This window comes from Scyliorhinus canicula, chromosome 12 (genome assembly GCF_902713615.1).
Source record: "Scyliorhinus canicula chromosome 12, sScyCan1.1, whole genome shotgun sequence".
NCBI classification, from domain to species: domain Eukaryota; kingdom Metazoa; phylum Chordata; class Chondrichthyes; order Carcharhiniformes; family Scyliorhinidae; genus Scyliorhinus; species Scyliorhinus canicula.
Window position 1 is genome coordinate 41811137 of NC_052157.1, and position 25612 is coordinate 41836748.

General features: G+C 45.8%; 1 protein-coding gene across 1 annotated transcript in view; it reads right to left on the minus strand.

Moving 5' to 3' along the window:
- Positions 1-755: 755 nt before the first annotated feature.
- idh2 (isocitrate dehydrogenase (NADP(+)) 2) overlaps positions 756-25612 on the minus strand; it is a 47459-nt gene continuing 22602 nt past the window's right edge. Inside the window, exons 4-11 of the mRNA XM_038813335.1 lie at positions 24412-24572; positions 16731-16874; positions 14191-14327; positions 7628-7779; positions 4207-4319; positions 2327-2424; positions 1808-1900; positions 756-1106 (exon numbers count right to left, since the gene is read on the minus strand). Coding sequence (XP_038669263.1) covers positions 1019-1106; positions 1808-1900; positions 2327-2424; positions 4207-4319; positions 7628-7779; positions 14191-14327; positions 16731-16874; positions 24412-24572 — 986 coding nt within the window. The 3' untranslated portion in view covers positions 756-1018. The remainder of the gene's footprint in view (positions 1107-1807; positions 1901-2326; positions 2425-4206; positions 4320-7627; positions 7780-14190; positions 14328-16730; positions 16875-24411; positions 24573-25612) is intronic.

Sequence of the window (25612 nt, forward strand, 5' to 3'; positions counted from 1 at the left end):
ATACACAAACCACTAGGTAAAAACGTTCTCACTGGATTTAATTTATGACCAGGTTATGACCAAATTTTGGACTCCCAGACTGGAAACGCCAAAAGGAAGGATTCAATAGGGTATATGTAAAGGATAACTTTGCAATGCCAGTAACTTACACCTAGAAAGGGGATTAAGAGCAGAATGATTGAGCAATGTTGTTGCTTGAATTGACCATTACCCAATATTCAAACAAATAAAAACCCATGCTTTATCACAACATAATAAAAACTCAGACCTTCCTGTGAATACCCAAACTCTTCCTCAACAGATATCAGGAAAAATACTGAAATGGATTTCACAGATCAGTCTGTGGTCTCATTTTTACATCCAAGTGAGCTTTCAGTACATTATTAACATTTAGATAGTGTTCAACATTTTGAGCCTAGGTATTCCAATTTACTTACTCATCTCCTTACTCTTACAGGCGGTTTTTATGTTGCCAACTCTCATCTGCATCCAAGTTCAAAGATTAGTTCTCAAGCAGGCAAACCACAATGAACATTTGGCTCTTGAAGCCAACAGGAACTAGAAAGGTTTTACAGATGCAGATTGTTTCAGGTATTTCATGGGAGAGGAGCTGTATACTTCAATTGGTTATGTACCCAAGCTGGAGTGTTCCATGTCAAACATTGGTTTATCTCAAAACACTGTATTCCATTCCACCTTGGCCATGAAGCCTTTTAAACTTTGGGATGATTGAAAGAAGTACACAGAGGAAAGAACACATTAAAAGGTTTTTTTATTGCTCGTCAATTAATGCCAACTTCTTTCCTAGTGACAAATATATTACAGATTTTAATGAAATGTTTCACAATACAAAATCCGCATCAGTCCAAACTTTCTGTACAATTTCCTCCCAGGACATCCTGGGAAATCTTATCCTTAATAAATTTAAACTTAAAAAAATAAGTAAACTGACAGGCTTTTTCCTTCCATTTGATGTGACCTTAATCTTAAGTTAAAAATGAGGTAAAATGAAAACCATCTACTTCTTGCCCAGGGCTTTATCCAAGTTGTTCTTTATGGCATCCAGGAAATCAGTAGTATTCACATAGTGCTCGTTCAATCGTACACTGAAGGAAAATGTAGAACATATCCAAATTAGGGCGACATAGTCACAAGTTAGAAAGTAAACATGGTTCCCTCCATTAAACCATGTTTTTAAAAATCTAGGAGCCAGTCTGGTATTGACCACATGTGACTCTGTCATCAAAATAAATAGTTCCTTTATCTTGCAACATGGATAATTGATTCCCTGCTTGCAGCCTTACTTCCCCACCCACATAACTTCAATGCAGTTCTATTACAACTATTCCCCACTCTATGCTGTACCAGTGAGTGAGCCAGCAAGCTCCTATAATGCCTTATCTCACCCAGCCCAGCATCAATGCGTTTGGTATCAGCTTTTCACCCTGTATTGAGAGACTTCCTGACCCCCATACCAGCCTAAACCCAGGCCTCCACTTTAGTCTCCCATCCATACAAATGCTCGGACGTGCCATTTCAATCTGGTTCAAAACTGAAGCTCTCAAGACAATCCCCGAGGAAGTGCATTCCAGCCCAGTTTCCCACCTTTTGTAACGGGACTTTTATAGAGGGGTTCTGTCTAACCACCAGAAAGGTCTATGCCTCTGGGAAGTAGAGAATTATTTTTTGGCTTATGGCTACCACAGATCAATGAATTTTTTCTTGCATACCTCAGAATAACTTGATGCTTATTTTACAGTTAGTTTCTTTTAAGCTCAGTAGATGAGAAATATAAAGTATAACTTACTGACTTAGGCCATGGATACAACCAGCCAGATCCTTAGTCATGGCACCACTCTCGACTGTTTCAACACACACCTGTTCCAGTATCTGAGCAAACCTTTATAAAAATAAAAAATGTTAAGGTGCATTGAGCTAGCATTTTAAACGATTAACAAGATGCTACCTTGCCAGGACAGTAGTCATGAAAAGGGTGCTACAGTATCATTAAACAAGTGCTACAGTGAATCACATTAGTCCCAAATTTCAGTATTCCTGGCAAAACATGTTTGTTATTCGCATCAACAAATTATTACACAGCGAACCTCAACTTGTATGTTCGGTTATGAAAAGGCAGAGGTGTAGTAACTTGTACAATAATTCCTGGAAGAACAGATATAGTAGATTCCTGATCTCCAGGCCAAACCCAGCCAGGGAAGGCATAGGACAACTGTTCAGGGTAGCTTAAATTTTATCCCATTTTAAAATATTCACAACTATTTACCTGGTCACAGTTAAAGTTTTAACTCATATTTGCCTGTTTTACCTAATTAGGTCTGGATTGCCATCCAGCTTTCCACGGTGTTCAAGGCCTCGAGTCCAAGCAAAAATACTGGCGATGGGATTAGTGCTGGTAGGATTGCCCTGTAACATAAGAGGATTAGTTCACTTCTACCAATTGATTACTGCAGCATTCCTTCACCGAAGCCAAGCTTAGACTCAAATTTTAATTTGATGAGTGAATCCAGAGATGCAACTCTTAAACATTAAAATTATCTTATCTTAAGGAACCACTTACAGTGGTAATGTCACAAGACTAGTAATCCAGGAGGTCAATAAATCTGGAATGTAAAGCTAGTCTCAATGGAGACCAATCCCACGTGGTTGATTAATGTCCTTCAGGGAGAAAATCTGCAATCCTTACCTGGTCTGGCAACATGTGACTCCAGATTCACAGCAATACAGCCGACTCTTAAATTGCCCTCTGAAATGGCCTAGCAAGCCACTCAGTTCAAGGACAATTCGAGATAGGAAACAAGGTCATTTGGCGGCGGCGGCCGGGGGGGGGGGGGGGGGGGGGGGGGGGGATGGCTTTCAATGGTTGGTGATTCAGTGACCATCAGAGGCAGATTTAAGGTAATTGGCAAAGGAACCAGAGGGGCAATGAGATTTTTAAAAAAAGATTCATGCCATGAAATAAGATATAGATCGTTAGGAATTAAAGCATGGCAGGTAGTAAACTTTCAAAAGGGAAGATATATATACTTAAAATTGAACTGATTAGATAGTTCTTAGAGCTAGCACAGGCACAATGGCCATCTATTCTACTATATACCACACTGAATTCCCACAACAACCAATGTAAACTTTAGAAAGGTGGGGACAGCTTTAATATGAACGACTGCAGAGATCTATATTCAAAACTTAATTACATGGGCTCCTCTTGGTGTAAACAAAAGATTGAGAGGATTTAACCAGATTCCACGCCTGACCATAGTGCAGGTTAAATTAGAAAGGACAACACCTGCAAGCATATAGTTAAGCTGGGCCCAAGGTTTAAAAAAAAAAATCAAACCTGTCCAGAAACATTCTCAATACTCACTTGGGGAGAAGCAAGAGGTTATTCTATTAAAAATGTGTATATTCCCAAGCACAGAGTGATCACATCAACACCAGGTGGTAGCAAAGAGCAACTAGCCACACTATACCAAGCTCCTTGGCGATTGATTCCTTTGATGCCTAATGGAGTTCCATTTTTCACCAAGTGGATACAGAATTATATACAGATCGTGTTAATGGATATAATTAGATTACAACACAGAAACAGGCCACAATGCCCATGAGGTCTACGCCATTACTTTCATTACATAAAACCCTAGTCCAAACCCCCTCATTCTTCAATTTTTCTGTCAAACTATCAAATTTTTCTTTTAATTTGTGGGCCTGCTTCAATATCAGTTGGCTTCAGAGATTCTAATCACTTTAATTCTGTGGCAAGCTAAAATGTTTGCAGAGTCATCCAACTGTCCTCCCTCCGATTGGAGATCAATTTCTCTCTTCACCTCTAATACCACAATACAATACTAGCTCCTCTTTCAGTTATGAAAGTTCACATTGTAAACTGACAAATCACAAGCTCTGCTTGGCAGACTGATAGAAGAGCAGAATTATAGGGCAGGAAACATGTGCTAAGGTTTTGTACAGCTCTGCTCCTTTGCAGACAAAAATGGCAGTAAAATTCAAGGTGTTCCTCCCCACCCTTTTGGTAAGGCACTTTATATTGCTCAGACCTTTGAGAATTGGACATGGATTCCCAATTACATCATTTGATAAGTACATTCAAGAGTTACAGATTGCCACCTAAAATAATCTTCAAACTGATAAGATCGACCAATCTTAGTCAGCTGGCAACAGTCTCAATCTTACCTTCTGATGTTCTCTATAGTGGCGTGTAACTGTGCCATGGGCTGCCTCTGCTTCGATAGTCTTTCCATCAGGGCAAACCAAAACAGAAGTCATCAAGCCAAGAGAGCCAAATCCTGGAGGATAAAGAAGAAAGGAACAGCATGTAAAAAGGGACCAGCATGGTTTATTTAGGGTCTAGAATTTTGTACTATGTACAAATATTTATAATAAATCGACCACAGTCCCTCAAGCCCAAGTCATTCAACACAATCATTGCTAATCTACCTCACCTTCACTTCCAACCCATTCCCACATCTCTATTTCCGAGTGACCAAAAATATGTCTCTACCTTGAATTTATCAAATGGAGCATTTACAATCCTTGGGTAACAAATTCCCAAAAAGACTCACAAACTAGTGTAAATTTCTCATCTTAAATCTGGACGATCAAACTATCCTGTGCCCTGGTCTAGTTCCCTAGCCATGGGATAATCTAGCCTATTAAACCACTTCAGAATCTTGATGTTTCAATGCGATCAGCCCTCGTTTAAGTATAGGCCCAATATTCTCAGCTTTTATCATTGGGTATGTCATTCCAGCAACTACCTCCAAGGCAAATGTCTGAGAATGATATACGGAGATTGTGCAGTACTCCAAAGCCCTATAAAATTGCAGCAACACTTCACTATTCTTGTACTACAATCCTCTAAAAGAGGATATCCACTTTAGCTACAAACGGCCAATATGTCATTTGATTTCTTAATTGCTTCCTGTATCTGCATACCAACTTAATGATTCATGTGCAAGAACATCGAGGACTCATGAACATCAAGACTTAAAAGTTTCACACTAAAAAGTGAATGTTATAGCATTCAAGGCTTTGGCCAAATGCTGGGAGGTGAGATTAGTGTAGATTTCTTTTTTTTGCAGGCTTGATGGGCTGGAGGGCCTCTTCTGTACTGTACGATTCTATGGCTCTCACTTCCCCACCTTATACTCTGCCAGGCCCCAGCACCAATCCTTGTGGCTATTCCCCATTCTCAGCCTCCTTTCCATTAACTCACTGGCATGTTTGTTTAGTTTTCTGTTCCTTTTCTTGAATAGCAGTGCTACATTTGCTAACTAACCTGCAGGTTCCATTCTAGAATCTAGGGAATATTGAAAGTCAGAACCAGGGCATCAATAATTTCTGCAGTTGCCCCTCAGGTTGGGCCTGAGCCACCAGATCCTGGTGTGATTAGTCCTCTTTTAGTCTCTTGGGTTTCTCAAAGATACTTACTGCACTCATATGACCAGTTTCGCATTCTTATTAGCCCTTTAGTTACTGTCTATCTCATATGTAATTGGTCTTGAAGTCAAAGGGTTTCTGCTGTTGGTGATCGTTTCTTCTGATTCAAAGGAATCGGTGTCTACTTCAGCTACTTCCCTTTCTATATTCCAGGATAGTTTACTCAATTCTACTTTTTCCCCGCATTGTCAATTTTTTGTCACCATTAGTTTTTAACCACCCCCCCAACCTTTACGATTACTATTATTCTTAACATGACCCTTTTTTAATATTCTCACTTCCCTGGTAAGCCCCACACGGATTTTTCTTGCAAAGTTTTTTTGTTTAATGGAATTATTTTTGAAGATCTAATTATTTCCAATTGTTTTCCCACTGTTCATTTACCCAATCTTAGCAACGCATCCATCAAATAAATTTATACCCACGCAAATGACTAAGATCCTCATTTTAAACCCAAGTATGTTACTCAAATTAAATATGGGTTTCAATTGTATTAGGATCACTTCCCTCATCACTGCCCCCAAGGATCCTGTACTCTGTGCCCCCTGGTCAAATACCAGAGCATACAACAAGTGATTGAATGGTTTGGGTCACACCAGAAGTCACTTTAGCCATCTGAATAGCCCATCACCAAGATCAGTCTTTAAAAACATGCACAATGCTGGATAAAGTGAGTACATGCTCAGCATTATGTCATTGACTCAGATTTGAACAAGGAAAGCAAGCATATAAGCCAACCAATTTCAATTGTGATTGTACTGAAAGTGCCATTTTTGTATTTAATCCTTTAATATTTGCCAGTTAGAGCTGAACCACCACCATCTGTCTCAGCAGCCACTAGGTGATGTGGGCCTTGTCTGTTCAGTGAGTTACAAGTCCTCTGGGTTTACAGCACAAATCCAGTGTTGCACTACTTTAAGTTGCTGCCACGGAGCAAGTTTAGCCCCCAAGCCAAGAAAAATGCATTCAATCCTCGAGCTGACTGCAGGCTGAAGAAACTGCTGTATTAATTTTGGCAGAATTTTAGACATGGAATGTTTGGAATAGCAACATTCAATGTTTTACACCAGATACATTGGCAGCAGCTACTCTCCTTTCAGCTGTTGTGTCTATTCTCATCCCTCTGGATTTTGCCTTGCAGAGCGTACTTTTTTTGCACATGCCAAACCAAAAGCTCATGGAAAATTTTGGTTGCAACATGTACAAAAACAATAACCCTAAAAATTCAGCAGGTCTGGCAGCATCTGTGGAGACTGAAACAGATGCAGAGGAGAGGGGGTGGGGCCTAAATGCAGGGCCCTGTCGCCAAGGAAACCAAAAGCAGCATTTCAGGTGGCTTGCCAATCAGCTCTCCTCCCCAGTAGTTCAATGCTAGAAATCGTACTCCCGTATTCAAGCGGATTTTCCATATAAAATACGGAAAATCCGTGCTATTTGGCAACTCTGCAAACGTGAGCTCTTTGGAACTACTCAATTGCCATTTTCACAAGTCACTAGTAGTTGGGGATCAAGGCAAAGGAGGACAAAAGAAAATGCAAGCTTGCAAGGAGGAACAATATTTATCAATTAGCGTATCTATTTGGTAATGTATACCAATTATTCAACAACTTCAGAAGTTCCATGCATGAGAAAATTGAATGTGTGCCACTGAGCTGCAGAATGTCACATGAAGTTGTCAAGAACAGCACAGTGTAATTAGGGCCGGCTCTGTTAATACCATTGAGTGGGACTGGCGATCATAAGCATGAGATACACAAAGCAAAACTAGCAATTCTGAAAAGGTAATTAGCTAGTGTGATGCAGAACCAACTACAAGTTCCTAAATAGCAAAAATCTTATCAAAGGTTACTCACCTTTTCTGTATCCAGGTTTAAATCAAAAACAAAAAATGAATTTATTTTTTGGAAAAACTGCAAGTTCAGCTTACTTATTTGGCAATAATTGTTGTAGCAGTTACAAAACAGCAAACCCTGCCAACATTCATTCCAAATACTATATCACTTCCAATTTTAGTTCCACTGAGGTAGAAACACATACTCAGCTGATGGTCAGGGTCATGGGAACCCAATGCCTCCAAGAGGGATAGAAAAGCTTGCAAATTAGAATGTTCAGTCGGTGTCAAAAGGTTGACTCATGATTAAAAACAGGTAATCACCTTGAGCTAGAATATCAGACTGTACATCACCATCGTAGTTCTTGCAAGCCCAAACAAAACCGCCAGACGACTTTAGTACTTGAGCCACCATGTCATCAATGAGACGATGCTCATACCATATGCCAGCCTTCTCAAAGTCTCCTTTGTATTTTCTGTAGGGAGGGTACAAAAAGACAAATCATCAGTTCAACAAGAACCAGGAGTGACTTTCATTTTAATTGCAACTCGTTACAGACAGTGCAAAAGATGAACTTTACACAAGTCTGCTTCAAAACTTAGTTAATGGGCTCTTCTGCCCATCCAGACAGCATTTACCTCCAGCCACACACAAACACAATAGTCTATTTAGAAACTATATGGACATGTTTCCATACTGTACCCCCCGCCCTGATTTTTCAGCACTTTTTCAGAAGACAATAAAAACTCAGCAGAACGACTTCCGGTTGCGGCTATGCAGAGCTAAGTCGCACGTTCGGCAGCTCCCAGTTAGAATGGACTTTTGGGCTCTCTTCAGGGACCCCAACGGCATTTTTGACATTTCCCGGAGTGGGAAGGAGCTTGCAATATTCGCCCGACAGTGTATGGCTTGGACCAGGAGCGGGGAGACTAAAAAAGTGGTGGTGAAGCCAAAGAAAATGCGAGGGAAGAAAAGCAAGATGGCGGCGGGCAGAGACCAAGCAGTGGGCAGAGACCAAGCAGCGTGGATGCAGTGGGCGGAGGAGCAACAGGAGATTCTCCAGCACTGTTTCAGGGAGCTCAAAGCGGACCTGCTGGAGCCGATGAAGGCTTTCATTGATAAGTTGCTGGAAACCCAGGCGGCCCAGGGGGTGGCGATCCGCGGGGTCCGACAGAAGATCTCGGAGCACGAAGACGAGATCTTGGGCCTAGCGGTAAAGGTGGAGGCACACAAGGCACTCCACAAGAAATGGCAGGAGCGGTTCGAGGAGATGGAGAACCGGTCGCGGTAGAAGAATCTGCGGATCCTGGGCCACCCGGAGGGGCCGGTCGTGGGGGCCTGTTTATGTTAAACTCACTGATGGGAGCAGGGTCCTTTCAGGGGCCCCTGGAGCTGGAAGGGGCCCATAGAGTGCTGGCAAAGAAGCCCAAGGCTAATGAGCCGCCGCGGGCGGTACTGGTGCGGTTTCACCGATCGCTGATCAGGAGTGTGCCCTCAGGTGGGCCAAGAGAGAACAGAGCAGCAAGTGGGAGAACGCGGAGGTTCGAATATATCAGGACTGGAGTGCGGAGGTGGCAAAGAAGTGGGCCGGGTACAACCGGATGAAGGCGGTGCTGCACAGAAAGGGGGTGAAGTTCGGCATGTTGCAGCCGGCGCGGCTGTGGGTCACCTACAAGGACCAGCACCATTATTTTGAGTCCCCGGAGGAGGCGTGGGCCTTTGTTCAGGCCGAGTATTTGGACACAAACTGAGGATCAGGGTGGGGGCCGTGCATTGGGATGGTCGGAGATTGCCGAGGTTGTGTTGCACTTCGAGTGGGGGTTCTTTTTGTTCGTTCTCTGTTCTTGTTATTTCACGATTTAGGGTGGATGTTTGGGGTGAGTTGGGCACTGTTTTGGTTGGATCCGTCGGGGGGGGGGGGGTTTGTGAAGGGAGGCAAATTGGTGGAGTGGGGAGTCGGTGGGGTGGAGGGTCGGTGGGGGGGGACGGGGCCCCCGTGGGAGAGGGGAGGGCCGAGATGGGGGTTAGAGGACTGGGCCTGGGGAAGGAGCTGCGCCAGAGGAGGCGGGGCCAGGCAGGTGGAAAGCGCGGGCTTTTTTCCTGGGCTGAAGGCTGGAAGGGGTGGGGCCAGAGCGGGGAAGCGCGGGCTTTTTCCCGCGCTTGAGATGAGGGGGGAGGTGGGGACCCGGTGGGTGGGTGGTGAAGGGATAGGGGATGTCCCACAAGGGGAGGAGTCGAAGGAAAGGCAGGAGCGGCCGGGGTCAGCAGGAGTCGGCTGACTTGCGGGAGTGCAATGGGGGGGAGCAGTGCAGCTAGGAGGGGTCCTAGCTGTGGGGGGGGGGAGGGGGGGGGGAAACCAGGTTGCTGCTGGTATGGTCAAGGGGGAGCTGGAGCGAGCAGAGGGGGTCGGAACAGGGGTCTGCCGCCGTGTGGAACGGGCCGAGCGCAGAGTGTGGGCGCGTGGCAAGCCGCGGAGGGGTTATGGCTAGTCAGCTGGGGAGGGTAGCCCCCGATCCGGCAGATAACCTGGAACGTAAGGGGACTGAACGGGCCGATTAAGCGGGCCTGGGTGTTTGCGCACCTGAAGGCGGATGTGGTCATGCTCCAGGAGACACACCTGAAGGTGGCGGACCAGGTAAGATTGAGGAAGGGGTGGGTAGGCCAGGTGTTCCACTCAGGGTACAATGCAAAAAAATCAGGGGGGGGGTGGCGATTCTGGTGGGAAAGGTGGTTTAGTTCGAGGAGACTAGCATTGTGGCAGACAATGGCGGTAGGTATGTAATGGCGAGTGGCAAGTTGCAAGGGGAGAGTGTGGTATTGGTTAATGTTTACACCCCGAACTGGGATGACACGGGTTTTATGCGACGCATGCTAGGTCGAATCCCAGTCCTGGAAGTGGGGAGCGTAATAATGGGGGGAGACTTCAACACGGTGTTGGATCCGACACTAGATCGCTCGAGATCTACGACGAGCAGGAGGCCGGCGGCAGCTAGTGTACTGAGGGGGTTTATGGATCAGATGGGAGGGGTAGATCCTTGGAGATTTGCAAGGCCGAGGGCTAGAGAATTCTCATTCTTCTCGCATGTTCATAAGGCCTATTCCCGGATCGATTTCTTCGTTATAAGTCGGGCATCGATCACGAGGGTAGAGGATAACGAGTACTCGGCGATAGCCATTTCAGGTCACGTCCCGCATTGGGTAGACTTGGAGCTGGGGGAGGAGAGAGATCAGCGCCCACTGTGGCGTTCGGATGTGGGACTGTTGGCAGATGAGGTGGTAAGTGAGCGGGTTCACGCTAGTATAGAGAGATACCTGGAGGCTCAACGACAACGGGGAGCTTCGAGTGTGGATGGTCTGGGAGGCGCTGAAGGCGGTGGTCAGGGGAGAGCTAATCTCCATTAGGGCCCATAAGGAGAGGAGAGAGCAGAGGGAGAGGCTGGTGGGGGAGATGGTGAGTGTGGACAGGAGATATGCCGAGGAGCCAGAGGAGGGACTGTTGAGGGAGAGGCATAGCCTCCAGGCCGAATTCGACCTGTTGCCCACCAGAAAGGCGGAGACAGTGGAGGAAGCCCCAGGGGGCGATCTAGGAGTACGGGGAAAAGGCAAGCCGGATGCTGGTGCATCAACTTCGGAAGCGGGACACAGCTAGGGAGATTGGGGGAGTTAAGGACAGGAGGGGGAGTGTAGCGCGAAGTGGGGTTGACATCAATGGGGTCTTTAGGGACTTTTACGAGGAACTGTATCGGTCCGAGCCCCACTGGAGGAGGGGGGGGGGGGGGGGGGGGGAGGAGGAGAAGGAGGAATGGGCTGCTTTCTGGACCAACTGAGGTTCCCGAAGGTGGAGGAGGGACTGGTGGTGGGTTTGGGGTGCGATTGGGCTGGAGGAGCTGACTAAAGGGATAGGGAGCATGCAAGGGGGAGGGGGGGGGGGGGGGGGCAACGGGGCCGGATGGTTTTCCGGCCGAATTTTGCAAAAAGTATGCGGATTTGTTGGGCCCGCTGTTGGTTAGGACCTTCAATGAGGCACGGGAGGGCGGGGCTTTGCCCCCAACAATGTCCAGGGCACTTATTTCCTTGATCCTGAAGTGGGACAAGGACTCCCTGAAGTGTGGGTCTTACAGGCCGATTGCGCTGTTAAATGTGGATGCTAAGGTGCTGGCGAAGGTGTTAACCTCGAGAATTGAGGACTGTGTACCTCAGGTCATTCACGAAGTCCAGACGGGGTTAGTGAAGGGAGGGAATTGAATGCGAATGTGCGGAGGCTCCTGAACTTCATTATGATGCCAGCAAGTGAGGGGGAGGTGGAGGCGATGGACGCTGAGAAGGTCTTTGATTGGGTAGAGTGGGGTTACTTATGGGAGGTGCTGAAGAGGTTCGGGTTTGGGGAGGGGTTCATCAGGTGGGGTAGGTTGCTGTATAAGGCCCCAGTAGCGAGTGTGGCCATGAACAAGAGGAGGTCTGAGTACTTCCGGCTGTACCGAGGGACGAGGCAGGGTCCCCTGTCCCCCTTACTTTTCGCACTGGCGATTGAACCCCTGGCTATGGCACTGAGGGAGTTGAGGAACTGGAGGGGGCTAGTGCGGGGCGGGGAGGAGCATAGGTACGCTCTATGCAGACGACCTGCTACTTTATGTCGCAGACACGGTGGGGGGGATGCCGGAGGTAATGAGAATCCTCAGGGAGTTCGGGGATTTCAGGGTATAAGCTCAACATGGGGGGGGGGGGGGGAAGAAAGAGAGGCTGTTCGTGGTTCACCCAGGAGAAGGGGATTGGTGAGCTCCCACTAAAAGGGGTGGAGAGGAGCGTTAGATATTTGGGGGTCGAGTTAGACTTCATTTCACGAGGCTGGTGGAGCAGGAGTTCAAGAGGTGGGATGCGCTACCACAGTCCTTGGCGGGTAGGGTGCAGTCAGTGAAGATGACGGTGCTCCCGACGTTTTTGCTTTTGTTCCAGTGCCTCCCCATTCTTATCCCGAAGGCCTTTTTTAGACGGGTCAATGGGAGCATAATGGGGTTTGTTTGGGCGCATGGGACTCAGAGGGTGAGAAGAGTATTCCTGGCACTGCCCAATCTCTGTGGATACTACTGGGCCGCTAATGTGGCGATGGTGCGCAAGTGGGTGCTGGAGTGGGAGGGGGAGGGGGAGGCATGGAAGAGGCTGGAAACGGCATCTTGTGAGGGTACGAGTCTGGAGGCACTGGCAACGGCGCTGCTGCTGCTCCCTCCAACGAGGTATACCACGAGCCTGGTGGTGGCGGCTACCCTCAAAATCTGGGGGCAGTGGAGGCGGCACAGGGGGGAGTTGGGGGCCTCTGTGTGGACCCCAATACGGGGAAACCACCAGTTTGTCCCGGGGAGGATAGATGGAGGGTTTGCGGGGTGGCATAGGGCAGGGAAACGAGGTTGGGGGACCTATTCGTGGATGGGAAGTTCGCGAGCCGGGGTGAGCTGGAGGAGAGGTACGGGCTCCCTCTGGGAAATGCCTTTAGGTACCTAGAGGTAAGGGCGTCTGTTAGGTGGCAAGTGGTGGGTACAGGATAGGGTGCTCTCGGGGGTGTGGGTTGGAGAGGGGAAGATTTCAGCAATATACCAAGTGATGCAGGAGGAGGAGGAGGCAGCCTTGGTGGAGGAGCTGAAAGGTAAGTGGGAGGAGGAGCTGGTGGAGGTGATCGAGCAGGGGACTTGGGCAGATGCCCTAGGGAGAGTCAACTCTTCCTCTTCGTGTGAGAGGCTCAGCCTCATACAGTTCAAGGTGTTGCATTGGGCACACATGACCGGGACAAGGAGGAGCCGGTTTTTTGGGGGTGAGAACAGATGTGTTAGGTGCTCAGGGAGCCCAGCAAATCACACCCATATGTTCTGGGCATGCCCAGCACTGGAGGAGTTTTGGAAGGGCGTAGCGAGGACAGTGTCGAGGGTGGTAGGATCCAGGGTCAAACCCTGCCCGGCTGGGTCACTGTCTGTGTGGAGTCTGCACGTCCTCCCCCTGTGTGCGTGGGTTTCCTCCGGGTGCTCCGGTTTCCTCCCACAGTCCAAGATGTGCGGGTTAGGTGGATTGGCCATGCTAAATTGCCCGTAGTGTCCTAATAAAAGTAAGGTTAAGGGGGGGGGGGGGGGGGGTTGTTGGGTTACGGGTATAGGGTGGATATGTGGGTTTGAGTAGGGTGATCATGGCTCGGCACAACATGAGGGCTGAAGGGCCTGTTCTGTGCTGTACTGTTCTATGTTCTAAACCGGGCTGGGGGTTCACAATATTTGGGGTTGCAGAGGAGCCGGGAGTGCAGGAGGCAAATGAGGCCGGTATTCTGGCCTTTACGTCGCTGGTAGCCCGGCGGAGGATTCTTCTCCAGTGGAGGGATGCGAGGCCCCCAAACGTTGAGGCCTGGATCAACGACATGGCAGGGTTGGAAAGGGTGAAATTTGCTTTCAGGGGGTCGGTACAGGGGTTTTTCAAGCGGTGGCAACCGTTCCTGGACTTCCTGGCAGAACGGTAGACAGCGATCAGTGGCAGCAGCAAACCCCCCCCCGGGGGGGGGGGGGGGGGGGGGGGTTATTTTTAGTTTTGTTTCTATATATTGGAGGATTTGTCTGGGTGCATATATTTGCTATGTGTTTGGGTGGGTGTTAATTTATTATTCCTGTTATTGAGTTTTTTTTACATTTTTTATACAGTATTCTGCACTTTTTATTTTTGTTGTTTATATTTTGTGAAAACTTTAATAAAATTTTTTTTTTTTTTAAACTCAGCAGAACAGTTTATGATTACAGCATTTGCATACATAAGAGTTTTTAATGTTACAGCATTTTCCAAATTTAAATTCCAATGCATTTGATTTTAAGTTATTGGGCTAATACAAGTGCAAGAGAGAAAGGAGGCAAATACTTACTGCTGAAAAACTTCCTCAAAGATGTCTTTGAAACGTCCATCATAACCCTTTAGAATAGTATTCTTTGTGCTCATGTAGAGTGGCCACTTTTTCTGCAGGGCATACTGAAAGCAGCTGTGAGCAAAACCATTGATGGACTAGGGAGGGAAAGCAAGAGAAAAATTATTTGGACCGAAGGTTAGACAAGCATTCCCAGTTCAAATAGCACATTTCAGTGTCATCGTCAGAACACTGTGTTGGGGAAGATAGCTAGTCAAGCATTCCTCAGTCCAAACATCACATTTCAGGTTCATTGCTGGGGAAGAGAATATCCACCATTTATACATTGCCAGTTTTCATTTCACACCTCCAAAATCTGCAGACTCAAAAATTACTTGCCCACAAACTGTTCACCGAAAAAGTCATCCAGCCACGTCATCCAGAGTAGAAAAGCAGAATTATTTTAAAAACAATAAAGTAAGAGACTAAATGCTTATATTCAACATCCTGAGAGTAATCATACAAGGAACACAAAGTCTGCATGCATGCACATCAAGGTGTTAGGAAGGCAAATGGCACACTGGTCTTCATTGCAAGGGGATGGTAATTCTGTCTCCTACAATTAAGAGGCTTTGACAGGACACAGTAGGTGCAGTTGAAAATGAAAAATGAATGAAAATCGCTTATTGTCACGAGTAGGCTTCAATGACGTTACTGTGAAAAGCCCCTAGTCGCCACATTCCGGCGCCTGTCCTCGGAGGCTGGTACGGGAATCGAACCGTGCTGCTGGCCTGCTGGCCAACCACCATGTTTTGGTCTCCCAGTCAAATGAAGGACATATTTGTATTGGATGGGTATATACCAACGGTTTAGTAGATTGCTCCTGCGATGAGGGCTACCCTAAAGGTTGAATAAATTGGGCTAAATAAAGTAGTAAGTTAGAATGAAGTTGGAGCAAATTCTGCAACGGTTCTGTAGGATAGATTTGGCTGGGGATCAAAACGTGGGGTCAATCACATTGGACTGAGATTAGGAGAAGCTTCACTTGGAAGGTTGTGAATCTTTGAAACTATCTGCTCAAGAATTGTGGATGGTCCATCATCAAGAATAGGGACACAGATTTTTGACCGATAATAGAGATTTGGGAAACAGGAAAGAACATATGACGAGAAGTAGGCATTCGCTCATCTATTCTGCTCTGCCATTCAATGGATATGACTGATCTGAAAATCCTCAACTCCACTTTCCCACTTTATCCCCATAACCCTTGATTCCCATACTGATTAAAAATCTGTATCGCAATCTTGGATAAACCAGCCGTCACAGCCCTTTTCAGTAAAGAGTTCCACAGATTCAATATCTTTCAAGAGAAGAAATTCCTGCTTATTCACTCTTCCAACTTCTTCCATCGGGCAGGAGATACAAAAGTCTGAGAACACGCATTTGAACAGGTTCAAAAACAGCTTCTTCACTGCTGTTACCAGACTCCTAAATGACCCTCTTGTGGATCGATCCGATCCATTCACACATCCTCTCTACTGAGTAGAACTACACTCCTGTATGCTTCACCCGATGCCTGTGTCTATGTATTTACATTATGTGTGTATATATATGTTTGCCCTATGTTTTTATCATATATGGAATGATCCGTCTGGACTGGACAATACTTTTCACTGTACCTCGGTACATGTGACAACAAACAAATCCAATCATCTGTCATAACTGGGAAACTCAAATTATGTCCTGTGGTCCCAGACCCTCCCACAAGAAGAAACATCTTCTCAGCATCCACCCAGTCAAGCCCCCCTGAGAATCCCAAATATTTCAATAAGGTCACTTCTCATTCTTCTAAACAGCAATGAGTACAGACTCAACCTACACCAATGAGTACAGGACCAACCAACTCAACCTCTGCTCATAAGAAAATCCCTCCATACCAAAGATCACTGTAGTGAACCTTCTGTGGACTGCCTCCAACACCAGTGGGAAAGCTTTTTACAAAGTACCCAATTTTTATTTTTCCAATTAAGGGGCAATTTAGGATGGCCAATCCATCTACCCAGGACATCTTTGGGTTGTGGGGGTGAGACCCATGCAAACATGGGGGGAATATGCAAACTCCACACGGACAGTGACCTGGGGCCGGGATCGACCCCAGGTCCTCAGCGCCACGAGGCAGCAATGCTAACCAATTCTCTTAGACAGTTACCAATAATTTCAACAGGGAACTCAAGAGAAACTTCCTTAAAGATTGGTCAGAATGCGAAATTTGTAACTGAAACAAAGCAGAAACTAAGCAAATGCAAGAAAAAAAAACTGAGAGTGAAAGGACATCTATGCTGGCGTTTATTCTCCATACAAGCTGGGCCAAATGGCCCATTTCTGCACTGTATTGTAATTCTTACCTCCCCATGAGTGACATGTCCGATTCTCTTTCTCCTCTCTCTCTTCCCCCCTGCACCCCGCACTTATTTCCTCTATCCTCCTGCCCCCTCTCCCGTCAGAAGAAACAGAAAACTTTCCCTTTGTTGAGAAATTTAACACAAGGATCTCGGATTCACCTCATCAGTGTTGTACATGCCCATTCCAACACCACCTCCTGGAAAGTCATACACCTCCCACTCCTTGGCAGCACCAGAATCCCTTGGAGTGAAGACCATCTTGAATTTTCCAGGCCTGTCCACCACAAAATCTGTAGCTTTATACTGGAAGGGGAAGAAAAAAGACAAAAAAGTTAAGTATAGGAATGCATAGGTGCCTTTGAACAATTCAAATAATGACAGCAGTAACTCTACAGTAAAGAAAGGAACATTTTACTCTGCTTAGAAAATGAAGGTGCAGAATGTGAGGAGAAACTCATGATGGGACTGTACTAAAATGAATAATGGGACTTTTGATAAACCACCATGCCCAGATAAAAAGCTGGTGCTTCCCAATTAAGGGGCAATTTTAGCGTGGCCAGTCCACCTACCCGGCACATCTTTTGGGCTGTGAGGGTTAGACCCACGGAGACACTGGGAGAATGTGCAAACCCCAGACGGTTGGTGACTCAGGGCCTGTTTAATTCATTCACCATAGCCCCATCTTCCATTACCAATTCCACAGACATACATACCATAGGACCAATGCTCACTGTTAACTTTCAGAAATTCATGCTGTACACATTTATATTACTGACTAGTTTTTCCCTCCTTATTCTTTGAAGTTCTTTATATTCTTTCCAACCTCCTGACCTGCCACATCTTTGCACATATGGGGCTTGATTCTCTGCCGGCGGGATGCTCCGTTTTGCCCGCAGTCCCGGGGTTTCCTGACAGTCTGGCGCTGCGCCATAATGGGAAATCCAATTGACCGGCTGGCGTAACGGAGCATCCCGGCGGCGGGGTAAAACAGAAATGTGGCGCGGCGGGGCGGAGAATCCAGCCCATGCTTTTTCTTTCACATTTAACAGTCATTAATAGTCAACTGCAGTGGATCCTTTGCTTGCACTTCTCCCACTGAAATATAGAACATAGAACATAGAACAGTACAGCACAGAACAGGCCCTTCGGCCCTCAATGTTGTGCCGAGCCATGATCATCCTACTCAAACCCACGTATCCACCCTATACCCGTAACCCAACAACCCCCCCCTTAACCTTACTTTTATTAGGACACTACGGGCAATTTATCATGGCCAATCCACCTAACCCGCAATCTTTGGACTGTGGGAGGACAACCGGAGCACCCGGAGGAAACCCACGCACACAGGGGGAGGACGTGCAGACTCCACACAGACAGTGACCCAGCCGGGAATCGAACCTGGGACCCTGGAGCTGTGAAGCATTTATGCTAACCACCATGCTACCCTGCTGCCCAATCTCTATTCTGAAATAGCCCCTTCATTGTCTGCAACTGGACAGTTTACGTCAGCTAGTTCTGCTTTCACACCCTCATAGTTGTCCTTATTAAAGTTTAAAATACTAATTTTGGATGCACTCTTCTCTTCCTGAAACAGACTAAAATTTATCATATTATAGTCATTGCTCCCTCAGGATGCCTTCACTGAGGTCATCAATTAATCGCACCTCATTGCTCTATATTAAGTCTAGTACGGCCTGCTCTCCATTTGGCTCCAGAACATGTTGTTTGAAGAAACTATTGTGAAAATATTATGAACTCATCCACAGTACCTCTGCCCATCTGATTTTTCCAGTCTATATCAGAGAGTCACAGTGCAGAAGAGGCCCTTTGGCCCATCGAGTCTGCACCGACATATGAAAAAAATCTGACCTGCCTAGCTAATTCTATTTGACAGCACTTGACCCATAGCCTTTATGTTATGACATACCAAGTGCTCATCCAGATATTTAAAGGATGTAAGGCAACCCACTGCTGCCACCACCCCCCTAGGCAGTGCATTCCAGATCACCACCACCCTCTGGTAAAAAGGTTGTCCTCAAATCCCCCTTAAACCTCTTGCCCCTCACCTTGAACTTGTGTCCCCTCATAACTGACCCTTCAACGAAGGGGAACAGCTACTCCCTATCCACCCTATGTCCCTCAATCTTGCACATTGTGATCAGGTCACCCTTCAGTCTTCTCTGCTCCAACAAACAACCCAAGCCTATCCACCCTCTCTTAACTTACTAATGTTCCATCCCAGGCATTATCCTGGTGAATCACCTCTGCACCCCCTCCAGTTCAATCTCATCTTCCCTATAACGTGGCAAACAGAATTGCACAGTACTCATGATTTCCCTACTTTTGTAATCTATGCCTCGATTTAAAGGCAAGTGTCCCATGTCTTTTTCACCACCCTATTAACTTGCCCATCTGCCTTCAGAGATCTATGGATAAACACTCCATGGTCCCTCCATGGAAAGGAATAATTTGATTAGAGATAGTCAACATGGTTTTGTGAAGGGCATGGCCTGTGCCTCACAAACCTTATTGAGTTCTTTGAGAAGGTGACCAAACAGGTTGATGAGGGTAAAGCAGTTGATGTGATGTGTATGGATTTCAGTAAAGCGTTTGATAAGGTTCCCCATGGTAGGCTATTGCAGAAAATACAGAGGCATGGGATTCAGGGTGATGTAGCAGTTTGGATCAGAAATTGGCTAGCTGGAACAAGATAGAGGGTGGTGGTTGATGGGAAAAGTTCAGACTGGAGTCCAGTTACTAGTGGTGTACCACAAGGATCTGTTTTGGGGCCACTGCTGTTTGTCATTTTTATAAATGACCTGGAGGAGGGCTTGGAAAGATGGGTGAGTAAATTTGCAGATGACACTAAAGTCGGTGGAGTTGTGGACAGTGCAGAAGGATGTTACAAGTTACAGAGGGACACAGATAAACTGCAGAGCTGTGCTGACAGGTGGCAAATGGAGTTTAATGCAGGAAAGTGAGAGGGGATTCATTTTGGAAGGAATAACAGGAAGAGAGTGTACTGGGCTAATGGTAAGATTCTTGGTAGTGTAGATGAGCAGTGAGATCTCGGTGTCTATGTAAATAGATCCCTGAAAGTTGCCACCCAGATTGAGGGGGTTGAGTTTCGGAGCCTTGAGGTAATGTTGCAGTTGTACAAAACTCTGGTGCGGCCGCATTTGGAGTATTGCGTGCAGTTCTGGTCGCCGCATTATAGGAAGGATGTGGAAGCATTGGAAACCCCTCCAGAGGAGATTTACCAGGATGTTGCCTGGTATGGAGGGACGATCTTATGAGGAAAGGCTGAGGGATTTGAGGCTGTTTTCGTTAGAGAGAAGAAGGTTAAGAGGTGACTTAATTGAGGCATACAAGATGATCAGAAGATTAGATAGGGTGGACAATGAGAGCCTTTTTCCTCGGATGGTGATGTCTAGCACGAGGGGACATAGCTTTAAATTGAGGGGAGATAGATATAGGATAGATGTCAGAGGTAGATTCTTTACTCAGAGTAGTAAGGGCATGGAATGCCCTGCCTGCAACAGTAGTGGACTCGCCAACACTAAACGCATTCAAATGGTCATTGGATAGACATATGGACGATAAGGAATAGTGTAGATGGGCTTTAGAGGGGTTTCACAGGTCGGCGCAACATCAAGGGCTGAAGGGCCTGTACTGCGCTGTAATGTTCTATGTTGTTTGTTCCTCAGAAATGCCTCGTCAGGCCATTCATTGAATACTTCCTCATTACTCCTTCCAAAGTTATCTCTCACGTTTCAGGATTAATTTCCATCATCCACTTTTCTGCCCATTTGACCAACCGGTCTACATCTTCTTGTAACCCAAGACACTCAACCTCACTGTGAACCACTGTTACATAAATTAAAATCCCCCATGATTATCACTATCTTTCTGACAAGCTCCCATTATTTCTTTATTTAAACCCTGACCTACCATGTAGTTACAATTAGGGGGCCTATAAAAATCACTCCCACAAGTGATGTGTTACCCATCAGTCTTATCTCAACCCAAACCACTTTGACATCCTGGCTTCTTGAACTTTGATCATCGTTCTATGATGTGCTAAAGCCATCATTAGTTAACAGAGCTATTTTCTCAAAATTCTGGTCTTCCTAGATGTCACATTTTTCAATATTCAGGTCCCATTCTGTGTCATCATGTAGCTATGTCGCTGTACACCATCAGATTGTACTTATTTATTTCTAATTGTGCTACAATCAGCTTGTTTTATTTTACATGCTACATGCGGTCAGATACAGAGTCTTTGTTTCGGCCGTCTATTTTTGCAGCATCTAGCCTCTGTGATTTACTCTTAGATTTTGTATGCTGTCCCTTCCTGCCATGGTGCTCATCATTTCCCATTTTAATACCTTTCACTTGCTTTGCCTCTCTTCGGTAGACTAGAAATTTGATCCCTTGCCCCCACTATTTAGTTTAAACTCTCTACTCCCCTAGTTATGCACCTTGGGAGATCAGCCCCAGCAGAGTTCAGGTGTAGTCCATCCCAACCGTACAGATCCCACTTTCTTCAGTACTGGCACCAGTGTCCCACAAACTAGAACCCACTTCTCCTGCACTGGCCTACTCATTCATTTCTCCAATCTAATTTGTCCTATGCCAATTTGCACATTCTTCCGGTAATAATCCAGAAATGACCACCTTTGAGGTTCTGCTCCTTAATTTGGTGCCCAGCTCCTCATACTGACTATTCAAAACCTCCTCCCTCATCCTGCCCAAGTCATTGGTATCTACATGGACCACAACTACTGGATCGTCCCTCTCAGTCCAAATTCCTCTCCAGCCTGGAACATGTCCTGAACCACAAGAAACATGAATATGGAATCACTAAACAATGCTTAAAAAGGCATGGACTAAAATCAGGGGCAATCAAAGCAGATTAGATTTAAACTATTGTGCGCATTTCCACTATACAAATTTCCCGCACCAAAAAGCCAACATCATCCATCATCACAAAGTGCTTCGAAAGGTTAGTCATGGCACGAATCAACTCCAGCCTCCTGGATTGCCTTGATCCACTACAGTTCGCCTACCGCTGCAACAGGTCCACAACAAATGCCATCTCCATGGCCCTGCACTTTACCCTGGAACACCTAGATAACAAAGACACCTATCTCAGACTCCTATTTATCGACTACAGCTCAGCCTTCAACACCACCATTCCTACAAAACTCATCTCCAAACTCCTTGGCCTTGGCTCCTCCCTCTGCAACTGGATCCTGAACTTTCTAACCCACAGGTCACAATCAGTAAAGTTAGGCAACAACACCTCCTCCACAATCATCCTAAACACCGGGGGCCCACAAGGCTGTGTCCTCAGCCCCCTACTATACTCTTTATACATCTATGACTGTGTGGCCAAATTCCCCATCAACTCGATTTTCAAATTTGCTGGTGACACCACCATAATGGGTCGGATTACAAACAATGACGAGACAGATAGAGAATAGAGGAATGAGATAGAGAATCTGGTGAACTGGTGCGATGTCAATAATCTCTCCCTCAATGTCAACAAAATGAAGGAGACTGTCATAAACTTCAGGAAGCGTAGTGGAGAACATGCACTGTCTACATCAATGGGAACGAAGTAGAAAGGGTTGAGAGCTTCACGTTTTTAGGTGTACAGATCACTAACAGCCCATTCTGGTCTCCCATGCCGACACTATAGTTAGGAAAGCCCACCAACGACTCTACTTTCTCAGAAGACTAAGGAAATTTAGCATGTCAGCTACGACCCTTACCAACTTCTACAGATGCACCATAGAAAGCATTCTTTCTGGTTGTATCACAGCTTGGTTTGGAGCCAGCTCTGCCCAAGATCGTAGGAAACTACAAACGGTTGTGAATGTAGCCCAGTCCATCACGCAAACCAGCCTCCCATCCATTCACTCTATCTATAATTCCCACTGCCTCAGAAAGGCAGCCAGCATAATTAAGGACTCCATGCACCCCGGACATACTCTCTTCCACCTTCTTCAGTCAGGCAAAAGATACCAAAGTTTGAGGTCACGTACCAACCGACTCAAGAACAGCTTCTTCCCTACTTCCATCAGACTTTTGAATGGACCTACCTCATATTAAATTGATCTTTTCTCTACACCTTGCTATAACTAACATTATACTCTGCAGTCTCTCCTTCCTTCCCTATGTACAGTATGCATTGTTTGTACAGCATGCAAGAAACAATACTTTTCACTGTATACCAATACATGTGACAATAATAAATCAAATCAAAGCAGTTTTCCATGCAGTTTCGCCATAACAAACAAATTTCACAATCTTGAGTAACTAGTCACTGACTACAACTTATTTTTTTTTAAAAAAGTCTGACAAGAGCGCAATTCAGAATAATTAATACCTTGTCAGTGTACACATTTGACATGCCAACAGAGCACGTTATATTAGTTTAGCCAATGAGTCAGGAGTTACACAATACAATCCTTTGTTCAGATAAAATCATTTTAATCTGGCACAAACTGCTAAATAGGTATAGTCTACACTGTCATAGCCTGTGGAAGCCTGGTCAGGTTAAAACAATCTTGTGTTAGTTGTTGCTTCGCCTGATCATAGAATCACTGCAGTGCAAAAGGAGGCCATTCGGCCCATCGAGTCTACACCGACCCTCCAAAAGAGCACCCTGTCTAGGCCTACTTCATCATCCTATCGCCATAACCCAGTAATCCCAGCTAACCATTTATAAAAATAAAACATTTTTTTACACTTGAGCAGCAATTTAGCATCGCTAATCCACCAAACCGGCACATCAAGTTAAGAACAATGCATTTCGTCACTCAGCTTCCTCCCAATCACCACCTGGAACACCACCTTGTAGGATCATCAACACCAGGTAGCAGTACTAAAGCGATGATCATTTCAGATGGTCTACTTCAAGCAGGTGGCATTTAATCAGCTCATGATTGCAAGGCACCAAAAGGACCTTGGTAAAACCATGCTAGCTAAGCTGTACAGTAATGTACTGCAACAGCCTCTTCTCCCACATACATCGAGTTTGTGGGCTGTTCTCACTTGTTCATCCTCTAGTTAACTACCTGACAATGTGGGTAGAGCTCAAGCACCTATTCCCTTCAAGAAGCCCATCAACTCACTCCATAATTACTGTAGAATATAGAATCATAGAATTTACTGTGCAGAAGGAGGCCATTTTGGCCCATCGAGTCTGCACCGGCCCTTGGAAAGAGCACCCTACCTAAGCCCACACCTCCACCCTATCCCCGTAACGCAAACTAACTCCAAGGATAATTTGGAATGGCCAACCCACTTAACCTGCATATGTTTGGACTGTGGAAGGAAACCGGAACCTCCGGAGAAAACCCACGCTGACACAGGGAGAATGTGCAGACTCCGCAGAGAGTGATTCAAGCCGGGAATCGAACCTGGGACCCTGGAGCTGTGAAGCAATTGTGCTAACCAATGTGATACGATGCCACCATATATAGATATCTACTAGGAGATGGGACAACCTAACCTGCCATTTCCAAAGGAACTTTTGAACTCTTCAGTCTCCAATTAGAAGCAATGGGTAGTTATTTTAAGTCAATGCGCACTTCACCATGGCAATGGGCAAAACAGGGGAGTTGAGCCCACAAGCACTTTTTCTGTGAAGAAAGTATCAGTCACCACCTAGTGGTTTTGCAATCATAAAATTCGCTGAAAATGCACAAGAATCAGCCCCAGAGGATAGTCACCAATAAACTAGTCCTACTAAGTGTACAAAACAGTTAACGGTGTACAAATTTATAAAAAGCTACGAATCACTTTGTCACCAAGAAATAAAATTACACACCTGGTCACCATGTGCATGTCTGCCAATGGTGATGGCTTTAGTCCAACCAGGAACAAGTCGAGGGATGTTGTTGCAGATAATTGGCTCACGGAAGACTGTACCACCCAAGATGTTTCTGATTGTACCATTTGGGCTCTTCCACATTTTCTTCAGTTTAAATTCTGGGAAAGCAGATATTTTGACAAGTTGAAAACAGACAGAAAAGGAAAGACTTATCAAGAGTTGTAATGCAGTACCAGTCCATCGTGAAGATCCAAACTGACTAAAGTCAAAAGGAAACCTCTCTGTCCAGTTTCAGATTAAGATCAGACACTGGATGCAGGTTGCATTTACACTAGAATTGCAGAATTGGTACAAATCAGCTGTTCCACGTGGCCATGGCCAATTACATATATAGGAGTAGGAGTAGCATAGGAACAGCCCAGCCTATGATTCTCCCCACTTCATAGAATTTACAGTGCAGAAGGAGGCCATTCGGCCCATCGAGTCTGCACTGGCTTTTGGAAGGATCACCCTACCCAAGCCCACACCTCCACCCTATCCCCATAACCCCACCGGACACTAAGGGCAATTTAGCATGGCCAATCCACCTAACCAGCACATCTTTGGACTGCGGGAGGTAACCTAGCCGCATCAGCATTTACTTCTGCCTTGTTACTTATCTAGCTTCCTTTCCAAGGCATGAAGGCTCCTCCAGGGAGCAAGTCCCAGATTCTAATCACTCTCTGGGAAGACACTACAAGTGTAGATGCATCTTTAGATAATGAACTTGCTACATTGTTTTTAGTAGAACCTTGCATTCCAACAATGATTATACAACACGGTTATGAAGTAGCTCTCTAGAAGATCAATTTGTAACTTGTGCATTAAAACCAATACTTTAAAAAGAAACTTACTTGCATTAGCTGCCCTCATTTATGATCTGTAGTTATGCATCACCTCCACCAAGTCACTGTCCCCTCCACTGACCTGGATGCTTTATTTTTCTACCTAACTGCACTTCTGATCTTTCTGGAAAGACTAAGTATATATTCATCCTAGATGATTAACAGCTTCACCAAATGTACACATGCACGTTCTGTAGTAGTTGTTGGTACCAACACCCAGCAAGAGTGTTGATGACAGACATTCAGGATTGGTAATCCCTAGTCAGGATGGTTGGGGGGAGGGGCAGGTTTAAGGAGGAAACCCAAATTCAGTT